The 14,019-nt window shown below is 49.7% G+C and overlaps 1 protein-coding gene across 3 annotated transcripts in view; it reads left to right on the top strand.

Annotated features, from left to right (window-relative positions):
- LOC119963342 overlaps positions 1-14,019 on the top strand; it is a 320,297-nt gene that overhangs the window by 121,400 nt on the left and 184,878 nt on the right. For all 3 annotated transcript variants that reach the window (XM_038792342.1, XM_038792344.1, XM_038792343.1), the window contains 2 exons: positions 1,770-2,084; positions 4,933-5,247. In XM_038792342.1, coding sequence (XP_038648270.1) covers positions 1,770-2,084; positions 4,933-5,247 — 630 coding nt within the window. The remainder of the gene's footprint in view (positions 1-1,769; positions 2,085-4,932; positions 5,248-14,019) is intronic.

Raw genomic sequence — 14,019 nt, forward strand, 5'->3', positions numbered from 1 at the left:
TTGCCCTTAGTGACCATAAAAAGGTTAGGTGGGGTTATTGGGTTACGGGGATAGGGTGGAAGTGAGGGCTTAAATGGGTCAGTGCAGACTTGATGGGCCGAATGGCCTCCTTCTGCACTGTTTGTTCTATGTTCTATGTTCATTCAGGGGCGATGTCAGGAATTACTTCTCCACACAAGGGGGAATGGAAACCTGGGATTCTCTCCCCAAATATTGTTGATGCTGTGAACCAATTGGAAATTGGTGGAAATGATAAAGAACAAACACAAAAGATGTGTCTAGAGGAGGTGTGAATGGCAGAAACACAAACATTTGCAATGCGAAAGCAAAAGCAAGAGAAAAATTAGAATAAAAATGAACCCTGCAAAGATACAGGAAACAAAACAGGGGCAATCCTTGATGAAGGAAAAAAAGAGGACAAATCAGAAGAGCTGGTATGGAATTCACAATGATGGAGATGGAGCAACTGGAAGAATGGAATGGCATCCATTGCAAAGACAGAGTGTAAGCAAGTGTAGTCAAGGTGGTTATACGATTCAGAACTCTAATATGAATATTAGATGGTGACATGATGGCACAGTGGTTAGCACTGCCATCTCAATGCCAGGGAGTCTGGTTCGATTCTGACCTTGGGTGACTACCTGTTTGGAGTCTGCACACTGTCCTCGCGTCTGCAGGTTGTGCAGGTTGGTTGGATTGCTCCTTCATGTTCAAAGGTTAGGTGAGGTTATGGGAATTAGGTGGGGGAGTGGGTCTGGGTAGGGTGCTCTTTCAGAGGGTCGGTGCAGACTCGATGGGCCGAATGGCCTCCTTCTGCACTTTAGGAATTCTATGATTCTATAATTGGTTGATAGAATATTCTCAGAAATGGAGACAGCATTGGACAATGTGATTCTGAGCAAAGGATAGATATTGATAACAAATGTTCCAGTTCAGGGCAAGAACAGAAAACAGGCCTGATACAGTCAGCAATGTACCAGAAAAAAAGATGAGGGACGGGGCCTATTTAGGACTGGAAGAAAGAATGTTCCATATATCCCACAAAAAGGCAGGCATAGTTGAGATTCATGTGGGTATCTATAGCAACACCATTTATGTAAAGCGAGTTGAGTTTAAGGAGACGTTCTTCAAGTTCAGGAAAGCTGTGGTGGGTGGTGCTGATGGAAACTGCTTAGGCCTCCAATCGAGGGAAAATAGAGAGCTCTCAGACCATTCTTTTGGGGAGTTAAAATGCAGAGTGATTGGATATCCATGATGAAGAGAAGACAGGTAGGGTCTGAAAATTGTTCTTTTTCTATTCTCATTGATGGAATTTGATGATGAAACCTTCCATATCAGCACTCCTGATTTGTCTTCCCCAACTGCTGCATTTTTAACTTTCCCAGTTCAAATGATAGTTGATTGGCTTTCTGTTCTATGCAGATGTGACCTGACCTGCTGAGTATTTCTTGCATTTTCTGTTTTTATTTCAGATTTCCAGCATCCACGGTATTTTGCTTTTGATACATTTTGGTTGTGTAAAGATATTAAGGGTGGTGGAAACAAGTCAGGTAGATGGAATTAAGATGCAGTTTAGTCATGATCTAATTGAATGACAGTACAGAGCAGAGGACTGATTGGCCTCCTCCTATTCCTAAGCTCATAAATGTTCTCTGTAGTAAACCTTATTGATCGGAGATTGAAACCCGACTGCCATGTCCAACTGACGACTCCACTGAATATCCAGTGAATCACAGATCACTTTAACCATATACCCATCTCTATTCCAGGTCCAGTGCCCATACGTCTGGTGAACGGTCCGAACATGTGTTCCGGGAGAGTTGAGGTCTATCGTAACTCCAGCTGGGGAACTGTCTGCGCAAATGGTTGGGATATTAACGCAACGAGTGTGGTCTGCAGAGTGTTGAATTGTGGGACAGCCCTGTCAGTAACACAAAGTACCACCTATGGGAAGGGGACTGGGGACATCTGGTTGAAAGATGTGGGGTGTGATGGGAGTGAGATTTCCCTCGATCAGTGCACTGTCAACCCCCAGGTGGGAAATAGCTGCAAACACAACGAGGACATTGGAGTGACCTGTTCAGGTGAGTGGAGTGATTTACTTGGCTTAGAGTTTTTAATATGCTCCGTATGTGTGTTTGTTCTCAATCCTTGCTCTTGTGATTCAAACTTTCATTTTCTTCTGGATTACTTTTCCAGTAATCCTATTGACCTTGGAGGGGATGCAGCACAGATTTAGCAGAATGATATTGGGGACAAGTACAGTTTACAGAGATGAGGCTTTGATTCCACTTAATACAGAACATGAAACAATGTTCTCATTGAAGTATTTGAGATGTTTAAAGGATTTGATACAGTAGGTAGAGAAGGCTGGATTTTCCTTCCAGAAGTGGGAAACAGAAGTTGGCACAGATTCTGGGTTCCGAATCCTCCATTGGGAGGAAATGGTCGCTATTTGGAATTTTCACGGAGGTGCCCACTTAATTGGCGTGGCAGGTGAAAGCCCGGAGCTGGAGGGCCAATCAGAAACATTCTGGCTTTAGAAGACCATCAGGCCACAATGGATGCTAAGGAATAGGGAAGGCGCCTCAACATGGAGATACCCTCTCACCAAACCTTTGATAGCTTTAAAAAAAAATAGATTTTGCAACAAGCCCACTACTGTGGGGGAGGGGAGATGCTCTACACAAGACTGACTGGGAGCCCACCTTCAAGTAGTAAACTGTTCATTTCCAGTATGAGAAACTGGAGGCAACTTGAAAATTCCAGTCGACATCTTTTAATTGGGGTTAATAATATTGTTAAGCAGCTTAATCAGCTACATGAGGTAAGGGTGCAAGCAGCCCAGCCAGTCCTCAACCCGCCACCTCTAAAATGGTTAATATCAAGATCATCATTGGAAAGGAGCACACCAGCTGACACCAGCATTTTCGGGCACTATCCACCCCTGTTCCCACCCGTGGCCTGATAATCCTGCCCAGAGAAATTATTTCCTCTGGTGGGATGTAAGATGAAAATTAGAGCCTGATATTGAGGTGGATGACAGGAAACATTATGGGTGGTATGGTAGCGCAGTGGTTAGCACTGTTGCTTCACAACGCAATGGACCCGGCTTCGATTCCCGGCTTGGGTCACTGTCTGTACGGAGTCTGCACGTTCTCCCTGTGTCTGCGTGGGTTTCCTCCGGGTGCTCTGGTTTCCTCCCACAAGTCCCAAAAGACGTGCTGTTTGGTGAATTGGGTATTCTGAATTCTCCCTCAGTGTACCCGAACAGGCGCCAGAGTGTGGCGACAAGGGAATATTCACAGTAACTTCATTGCAGTGTTAATGTAAGCCTACTTGTGACACAAATAAAAATTATTATTATTGTTATAATGAAGAGGATACACTTCCTTCCCCATAGGATTGTAGAAATCGCCAACTTTTCCACCCCACCGACCCCCTCCACCAAAAAAAACACTGCTGATACTGGGAATCAGTTGGAAAGTTCAAAATTGGAGGGATAGATTTTTGATGGCTTGGGGTATTAAGCATACAGAACCTAGGTGGGTGGAGTGAAGATACAGATCAGACATGATCCATTTCAGGGGTTCCCAAACTGGGTTCCACAGATCGATACAATTTAAGTTTCATGCTGTTGCCAGCTCATCCAATCAGAATCCAGCCTCATTTTGGGCTAGCTGGAAATAGCATGAAACAAAATTGTACTGATCAAGGTGAGCACAGACTGGGGAGCAAAGGTGACTATGGAGCCTGCGAGGTGGGTGGGGGGTATGAGAAAAGAGAGAGAGCGAGTGAGTGCGAGTGAACCTAGTATTCCAGCTACACACTCCCCATTTGAACCAAAGGAACAGCAACACTCCTCCCATTAAATTGACAACAAGGCAAGGGGCGGGATTCTCCATTCTGACACCATCGTAAAAACCAGAGAGTTTAATGACGGCGTCATTGGATCGCTAAGTGTAGCGATCCTCTGCCCTACAGGGGGCCAGCACGACCCTGGAGCGACTCACGCCGCTCCATCTGCCGATACCGGTGACCGGCGCAAATGCACGCATGCTGACTGCGACCAGCGCGAATATGCGCATTGCGACCGCCACGAATACGCGCTGCGATCGCTCCTTCTCCGCGCCTGCCCCGTGCAACATGGCATGGGGCTGCAGGAGCCAGCGCGGAGTAAAAGAGGCCCCCACCAGGAGAGGTTGGCCCCCCGATCGGTAGACCCCGATCGCGGCCCAGACCATGGTGGAGGCCCCACCTGGGATCGGACCCCTCCTATTCCCCCCCCCCCCCCCCAAACCAGGCCGCCCCCGACAGGGTGGACGCCGAGGTCCCGCCGGGTAGGACCACATATGAAGTGCGCCGGCGGGACTCGGGCTTACTTGGCGGCCCATTCGGGCGGAGAATCGGCGGTGGGGTCGCGTAGAGCGGCCCCCGACTGGCGCCGCTCCAACCGCGCCGCCGTCAATGGCGCCGATTCTCCACTCACCGGAGAATCGGAGGACCGATGTCGGGGCGGTGTCTCACAAATCGCGCCCGGCCCGACGATTCTCCAAACCGGCGTGGGCTGAGTGAATCCCAACCAAGAACGTTTAAATTATCGTAAAAATATACATACAAGAAGACTTCCAACAATTAGGTTTGTGTACGTTTGTACCTATTGCAAGAAAACAATCAACTTTGTAGTTTGGCTCTTGGGGGTCAAAAGGGTTCTGTGAGTGGAAAAGTTTAGGATAGCGTGACCTTATTGAATGGTAGCACACACTGTGAGGGGTTGAATACCCTCCTCTTGTTTGTTTGGTCTTCTATGTTCTCTGTGCTAACCCGCATTGTAAGGAGATATGATCCTGAGCTACAATGTTCAACTGAAATCTCTTTTGAAACTACCTTCAGGCCCAGACCAACTTAACTATGTTCTCATCTCTTTTCCAGGTCCAGTGCCTGTAAAGCTGGTGAATGGTAGCAGCATGTGCTCTGGGAGAATTGAAGTCTATCACAACTCCATCTGGGGGACCGTCTGTGACAATAGCTGGGATATTAACGCAGCAAACGTGGTCTGCAGACAGTTAAACTGTGGGACAGCCCTGTCAGTAGAAAGAGATGCATCCTATGGAGAGGGGACTGGGAGCATCTGGTGGCATAATGTGAGCTGTGATGGGAAGGAGCCAAACCTTGACCAATGCTCCATCAACTCACGAGCTGGGACTAACTGCACACACAGCCAGGATGCAGGAGTGTTCTGTTCAGGTCAGTGCATTTATGCTGCCCCTTGTGTATGTTTGCACATCGACCTAGATAAATTAAAGCTCTTGGGTGGGATTCTCCGTTTATTGATGCCAAAATCGCGAAATGCGATTTGTGGAGAATATGTTCCAAAATTTGACAGCAAATCTTAATTCTCCGTCACCTCGACAGCAGGATAAATGCGTACCGGAACGCATGTACAGTAAACACAGTTTGCATATCAGTAGCGGGTCCGACCTGGTATTCTCCGGTACCTCTGCGATTCTCCTCCTCCGATGGGCCGAGTTCCCAATGACACAGTTCTCTTGTGCTTTTAAAAATCGTGAAACCAGCGATGTGGCTGAAGGGGGAGAGAGAGAGAGGAGGTAGGACACAGAGAGAAGTGATTGCAGGCTACCGGGCCGGACACGGGCTGTGTGGGGGGGGAGCAGGCCGAGTGGCCAGGATGACATCCCACGGGATTGTGGCTGTCTCGCTGCGCATCCACTGACTACCCACTTTGGCCCCTGGTTCTGCAGAGGGACATGGCCATATGGGTGCCCCCACCCATCCGCCCCCACACCCCACCCCACCCAGGGCAACGCCCACTTTTCTGTCTACTATGTACATACTGTGTACATTCCCTAGACCGCAGAAAAATACTTTTCACTGTACTTCGGTACATGTGACAATAAATCAAATCAAATCAGTAGCCCTTACTGGGGCCGTGGTGCATACCCTTGGTGGAGACAGTGCCAGCCGACAGTACCCCTGGCATCAGGGGTGGACGTCAGGGCCTGAGGCCCCTACGGTGCCTGCCACTGACGAGGTCAGGGGTGCAGGGATGGGGAGGGAGGGACATGCGGGGGCAGAACCCGCGGTGCCAACTAGTGCCACCATGTTGGACCTGTTTGGGCACCGGGGCACGTAACATGCTAACATGTCGGACTTTCGTCCCCTGCAGACAATGGATATTGGAATTCAACCAGCAATGGTGGCCGACTTGATAGTTACTGCAGCCCTGGGGGATGCCCTGCAGCTGTATGAGCTGGCGCTGCTTGAGGAGGCAGAGGAAGCTCCAGCAGCAGAGCATGCAGCAGCGGAGTGTGCCGTAGAGGGACAGAAGGCAGCCCCCCAGAATGAAGAGCCGGCCCCCCAACAGGCCAGCGTGAGGAGGGGCCGCATGAGGCCTCATGTATACCGGCACGACCTGTCATTCAAGGACCAGCCGGACCGGGAAGTTGAAGACTCGGTCTGAGCAGAGAGACAGTGCGACATGTTTGCCAAATGATAGCACACCTGGCACCGCGGGAGAATGGGGGAAGGACACCCACTCCTGGTGGCTGTCAAGGCAGTGCTGAACTTTTACACGTTGGGGTCCTTCCAGGCCCCGAGTGGGGGCCTGTTTGGGATCTCATATGCCCAGGCGCATCGATACATCCATTTCAATGTGGACTGAGCCTACCTGGATGCCGGGCAGCGGGGTTTGCCACCATCGCCATTATGCCCCAGTTCTTGGGGGCGATCGATGGGATGCATGTCCGTCTACGAGCACTTGAGGATAACAGGCTGCTCTACACTAACCAAAAGGGGTTCCACTCGATGAATGTGCAGCTGATATGTGACCATCAGCTGCGCATCATACACGTCTGTGCCCGAGACTCGGGAAGTGTGCAGGATGCCTTTACCCTGGGACACTCGACATTCCTGACATGCAGGCTGGGTGTCTGGCTCCTGGGCGACGGGTCTTCCACTGCAGTCGGGACAGATGACAGCTATCCGGAGGCCATAGACTGGCGCAGAGACTCACTACAACGACACCCATGCAGCGGCCAAGAGTGTGATCGAGCGTTGCTTCGGCTTCATGAAGATGCGGTTCAGGTGTCTGGACTGCTGTGGAGGGGCCCTCCAATATGACGCTGAGAGGGTCACCCGCATTGTGGCAACATGCTGCATCCTCCACAACATCGTGCAACAGAGGGGCGGTGTGCTGGAGAAGATGGCAGGCCTCATCTGACGAGGAGGATGCGGAGGAGGGCGAGGATGAGCAGGACAAGGGGCCCAGGCGGGGACAGGAGACAACACGACGTGTGTGCTTGGGCCAACGCGCACGGGACGCTCTGATCGTCTCCAGGTTCACCAACTGGGGGGTGGGCGGGACTGGCCATGAGCATGGACACCACATCCCGCCCACCTTCATTCCCACCACCCACCCGCCTGCAACCCCCTCTGTGATACCTTTCGCACTACAGGATGGGGGCCCTGGGTTGGCAGTAACAGCGGGTCTGGTCCATGGGTTGGAGGATGATGACAACCTGCTCCACATTGTTTGGCCTGCCCATGGTAGCAATTTCTACCGTCCACCTGGGAGACCGCTGCATGCGACCTGACCATTTCAACACAGAGTGCCATTGAATGCTTGGAGGTGATTGTGGTGAAGACGGTCTTGGGGGGTGGGGGGGTGGGGGGGGGGGGGGGGGGGGTGAAGCCCAGACCACCTACAGGGTCCCCCCATACCTCCCTGTGCCCGGGCCAGTCCAGACCAGCCTACCCTTCACACCCTTCAGACGGAGCACCGGGACAGGTTGTAACAGTGGTAACAGGGGTTGAATGTGAACAAATATATTCTAATTTGTGCCCTAGCCCCTATAATTAAGCTGTGCCCTGAACCCGTGCCAACTCAACTGGTGTCTTACTTTCTGGCCTTACGGGCCCTGACGCTACGACTAGGTGGTTCCCCAGGCGGTACAGCAGGAGTGGAGGCGGCCCGCTGTGACTCCTACCCTGCAACCTGGGTCTCCATTGACGGCCTTCTGGGCCTTTCTCTTCCTCTGTATCTGCGCCTTGTCGGCCAGCGCCTGGGCAATGCCACCAACGTTCCCAGCCATGGCCAGCTGTGACTGGGCCACACTCAGGAGCACTGCTGCGATGTCCAGGTGGCTCTGGCACAGAATTCCCCGTGCCTTGGACGTGTTGATCCATAGGCATGACTGTCGACCTCAATGCCTCCACCATGAACGCCAGCCCTGCAGTGTTGGCCTGGTTACTCGTATAGTCGGCACCACCTCTTGCTGCTGGACTCTTCTAACTGCACCTGCAGGTACTGGATGCTAACCGACATCCCCTCATATAGTCCCTGGCTCTGCGACTGCATCTCCACTATAGATGGGACTGTGTGTTCCAGAAGCCTGAGACCCTTCTGGACAGCAGCTGGCTCCTGGGTTTGGCCTGCCCTCTGACTGTACATCCCCTCGGGTGTTCCTACCTCCGCCTGCTGTAGTAGAGCAGCTGTGTGGTGCACACTAGATACTGTCCCAGGAGCCTCTTCACTAAAGTGAGTGTATCCGGATGTTAGAGGGTGATGGAAAATCACTGTCATCTTTCTTCTATAAACTGTTGCGTTTTGTGTAAATAATCATGAATGAGTATTTAAAAAACAGAGATTTCAGTAATTAATGTGCTTTTTGTCTCCCATAACAAGAGTCAACTTTTCCCATTCTGCAAGATCATGAATCCTCCTGCACTGGAAAATCCAGGTTGATCAATTTCATGTTATTATGATCACCCTGGGGACTTCAGCACACACTTCTATTTTCAATTTAAAAAAAGTTTTTAGATTAATAATAATCTTTATTGTCACAAGTAGGCTTACGTTAACACTGCAATGAAGTTATTGTGAAAATCTCGTCGCCACACTTTGGCACCTGTTCGGGTACACTGAGGGAGAATTCAGAATGTCCCATTCACCTAACAAGCACGTCTTTTGGGACTTGTGGGAGGAAACCGGAGCACCTGGAGGAAACCCACGTAGGGAACATGCAGACTCTGCACAGACAGTGCAAACCCAAGCAGGGAATCGAACCTGAATTTGCTCGCAAGATCGCCTTTGGATTTTTCATGACCAGACTAAGTTCCAGCGCACTTGCATCTGGTCTTGTTTCTGTGCCTAACCAATTTAACTGTCCTTAGACAAGACTCCTCAGCTGTTCCATTTCGTCCTTGGCAGCAACCGCACCTTACTGGTCGGAGCGGGTATGACTAATTGTGAAGGGACAGACATTGACCAATTAAGGCTGTTTATGTAAAATCACATCTGACTCACCATGCTTAATCTCCAAACTCACATATTTGAAGCCCCAGAAGCTGACTGCCAATTTTAAATTCCTTCCCATTTTGATGAATAACATTTTATTCAGAGTCAGTCGTACTCAACCCGCTCCATCCCACCCAAACATTGTCCACATGTGTGGTGAACGTATTGCGACTGCAATTCACCACTGTATTGGACTGTATTATGTTGATGCCCCTGTGGGCTCTGCCTGTGGCTCCGCCCCCTCGGGGGTGGTATATAAACCTGCAGCCTGTAGGCGGCACTCAGTACAGAGCAGTCGCAGGCAGGCACAGATCTAGCTTATTAAAACCACTGTTCACTTCTACTCATCGTCTCGTGTGAATTGATGGTCGCATCGATATGCATCATAAAGTTGCCCGCATGTTTTCTCTTACAGTGGCAAAAGAACACCCAAGAAACATTATTTAATCCATAAACACATGTATTCAATTTCTGAGTTTCTTCTCTTTTCCTGGTGCTTCCATTCGTCGTTGCAAGAATATTCCCCTCTTGAGCAATTTGATATCTACGGAGTTACATTTCAAAGGATAAGTGGTTAAAATGGCTAAAATCTCTTCAAAATCACCTTTCCAGCAGTGGGAGAGTCCACCCTGATCTCTGCATCTCCCCAAGCATTCCTCAAAATCTTTAGTTACCAACTTAGCCTTGGCCTCATAGGTCCCACCTGGCACCTATACTACACAGATCCATCTGTGTGACATAGCAGGTTGTGACCGTTATCATTAACCTTCCAATATACCGCAAAATCTTTCCAGGTTTGTAACCTAGTTTAGCTCTTTAATCACCCGATCTTCTAATCCATCTACTTCTGTCCAGGAAGGCTCTTCATTACTCATGCTGCACTGTCACCTTGTCAGCCTGCGGCTTCTTTTCTTGTTGAGTCATCTCTGGGCTGCTCCAATCAGAATACCAATTAGAGATTCTTTCTACGGTACGTGACCTTTTCCTCCTCCTAAATGTATCTCCTACCTCTGTTCGAAGTCGAGCAATGTTTTCTTACTCTCCACTCATGTACTCGCTGTTGCCAATCCGTGGCATTCACTTCTTGTCCCTCATTGAATAGAATAGAACTTTTTGTCCACGCAGCAATGGACATTTGTCTTTGGCTTCACCTCCAGTATAACACATCATATAGTCATTAGCTTTTCACAGTAACTTCATTGCAGTGTTAATGTAAGCCTACTTTTGACAATAAAGATTATAAAAAACTTTGACTGCTGTTTTTCTTGGACGTTCCTGCCTCTACCTGATGCGCAAGAGCAACTACGTAGTTCTCACCAGAATGTGTCCCAGAAGCCTGACCACTACTGTCGCCCACCGAGATGTGTGTCTCTGCGCTGGTGGAGGGTGGAGACGACAGCTGTGCCACGTATATGGTGGTCTTCTCAGACCTCCCCTCCGAGGTGTTTTCTTGGGAGGCATTGTGGGGGGTAAGCACCCTGGAGGGGCTGACATCATCGGATCCTGCGGGGTAATGGACATGTTGTCAGTGGGAGGGATGGATCATCCTGTATGGCATTACCACTTGCATATGACAGGTCATCTAGGTGGCTGCCAGTGGATCCTCACCTCCATGCTGTACGCCATCCTCTACTGTCCTCGGCCACCCCTGCGATCTCCAGGGCCCATTCCTCGTATGATGTGAGGACTCTGATGTCGGGCACCCTGCTGCCCATCTGGCCCACTCACGTCTGTTGTAGTCCATCTTCTCTTGCAGGGACACAGAGGGCATCGTGAGCTGCACGTTTCCTTTATCGCGGTGGGGATAGGGTAGTTGGGATGGGGATGGAGAAATGGGTGGCAGCACTGGACATGTTTTTCATTAAACCTTTCCATTAAATCGTGCTATAGGTTGCTGTCATGCCAGTTGAGGTGTAATACGGGAGTGGGGGAGTGAGTTGGTTTTGGCTCAGAGAAGGTGAATAGAGCTCGGAACCTCTGGAAGGACGATTCAGACATGGTTGATATTTTTGGAGGGGTTGGAGAGCCCAAGGGTGGAAGAGGAGATCCGGGATGAGTTGGAGAAGGCGCAGGGGGCAGTTGGGTTCCCAATGGAGTTTTATATAAAGTTTGTGGACTGGTTGGTCCTGTGGTTGGTGGAAGAGTTTGAGGATGCGGCGGATTGGGGAGTGCTCCCAGAAACGATGAGTCAGACTCCATTTCACTCCTTTTGAAGAAGGGTAGGGACCCGGTGGAATGTAGGTCATGCCGACCAATCTGGTTGTTGAACGTGGCTGCAGAGATTTTAGAGAAGGTATTGCCGCTCAGGTTGGGAGGCTGTCTCCCCATGGTCATTGGAGAGGATCAGATGGGATTTGTGAAGGGTAGTCGATTGTCTTCCATTGTATGCCGCCTTTTAGATGTGGTGTTGTCTCAGGCAGAGGGGGATGAGCAGGAAATGATTGTAGTGCTGGATGCAGAGAAAGTCGTTGATTGGGCGGAGTGGAGTACTTGTTCACGGTGCTGGGGTGTTTCAGGATAGCTCGAGCTATTGCCAACTGCACAGGGGAACGAGGCACGGGTGCTCCATGACCCCTCTCCTATTCATGTTAGCGATTGACACTTTGCCCATCACCTTGAGGAGCTTGGATAAGTAGAAGGGGACCCCTCTGTCGGAGCATAGGGTGTCTCTGTATGCTGGCAACCTGTTGCTGTACGTCACAGATCCGATTCCGACGATGGGGGACATATGGGAATACTTAAGCGGTTCAGAGCTTTTCCGGGTATAAACTGAATTGGGACAAAAGCGAATGTTTTCCGGTCACCACGCTGAAAAGGGAACTAATTTGGTGACGTTGACGTTCAGGCTGACGAACACACATTTCAGTACTTGGGGATACAGGTGGTAAGGGATTGAGTGCAGCTTCAGAAGCTAAATTTTACAAGCTTAGTGACCAGGGTGAAGGTGGACCTACAGAGATGGGATAGTCTCCCACAGTAATAAACGGACCAGCACTCAGGGGGGTTGGGGCTGTCGAACCTACTTTACTCCTATTGAGCAGCGAATGTGGGAAGGTGGGGGGATTAGGTCTGAAGGTTTGGGTAAAGATGGAGGCCATGTTGTGGGAGGGGATGGGATTGAGGGTGCTGGTGATGGCCCCACTCCCATTCTCCCCAAGGAAGTTCTCGGAACCCGGTGGTGGTGACTACGCTACAAATATGGAGGCAATTACGGCAGCACTTTAAAGCGGGGAGAAGTCGAGGATGATACCAATCAGGGGCTATGTTTGAGCCGGCTAGGGTGGATGCCAGGTTTAGGTGATGGGTGGATAGGTGGGTGCAGTTTGGGGGAGTTAATGGAGAAGTATGGACTCACACAGTCGAGGTGATCAGGTACTTGCAAGCCTGTAATTTTGCGAGGAAGATTTATTTGAGTTTTCTGGTTGTGTTGCCTGCGTCGCTGGTGGAGAGGCTACTGTTGCTGGCCGGTTTGGAGGAGGATAAAACTTTAGGTATCCATTGGAAGCTGCTGTCAAAGGATGGGGCCTCGCTGGAGGGCATTAAGGTGAAATGGGAGGAGGAGCTAGAGGGTGAAGTGGAGGAGCGGGTGTAGTGTGAGGCCTTACAGGGGGGGTGAATTCCATGTCGTCATGTGTAAGGCTCGAGCTCATACAACTGAAGGTGGTACATCAGGCACACTTGACTGTTACAGACTGTTATGTTCTGTGTTGTGGTCGTGGTAATGATGCACACGCAACATCTATTTCTTTGACTAGTAATATGGAATATTGACAAAATGAATATGTGGAAAGGTAACTAACTAACTACGATACAAACAGTAACGAATAAGTGCATTTTTCTGGAGCTACGTCTAATGTGACTGTCCTCTCGTACGCCTTACTACCAACTGCCAAATCTGTAAAGCCAGTGGATCTCTAACACTATCTGCTGGCTGGAGGCCATATAGATATCTATATACATTAATAGATGAGTATATACATTAATGTGTACATGCATATCACCACATTGACGAGGGCAAGGGCATTTGAGTGGATAGAAGATAAGTGCGAGCGGTATGGGAGGGGCCCAGTGAATCACTTCCATATGTTCTGGGCAGGTCCTCAGCTAGCAAAGGTTTTTGTGGCTCTTTCTTCAGCACCATGTCGGAGATCTTAAGCAGGGAGTTGGTTCCGGGTTCCCTGGAGGCCATACTCCGGGTGTCAGAGCTGACAGAGCTGCAGCTGGGGGCAGGGGCATGCGTTTTAGCCTTCGCCTTGCTGATTGCTCGTAAGCCGTTTATGCTGGAGTGGATGTCAGCTTCCCCACCCAATGCCTCTGTGTGGCTGGAGGACCTTCTGGAATATTGTATTTGGAGAAAGTTAAATACACGCTGAGGTGGTCGTTTGGGAAGTTCTATATAAGATGACAACCGTTTATTATGCATTTTAAAGAGTTGGTCACTGTCAGCTGTTAGGGAGGGGGTGGGAGGTTTGGGGGACTGTTCTTATTTTTGTGTTTGTTTGGATATGAATTTTAAAATGTTCAATAAAAACATTTACAAAAAAGAAATGTCATTCGATAGCGGTGGGGAATTCTCCAACAGAGCCAGCGGGAAACTCCCAGCATTAAGCACCACAAATCAAACTTTTCCATTAGATTGTGCCCTAAATCCATTACATTCGGTTCCAAATATACTTGGGGCCCAATCTAACGGAAACGTTTCT

The sequence above is a fragment of the Scyliorhinus canicula genome, chromosome 3, assembly GCF_902713615.1.
Source record: "Scyliorhinus canicula chromosome 3, sScyCan1.1, whole genome shotgun sequence".
In the NCBI taxonomy this organism is placed as follows: Eukaryota; Metazoa; Chordata; class Chondrichthyes; order Carcharhiniformes; family Scyliorhinidae; genus Scyliorhinus; species Scyliorhinus canicula.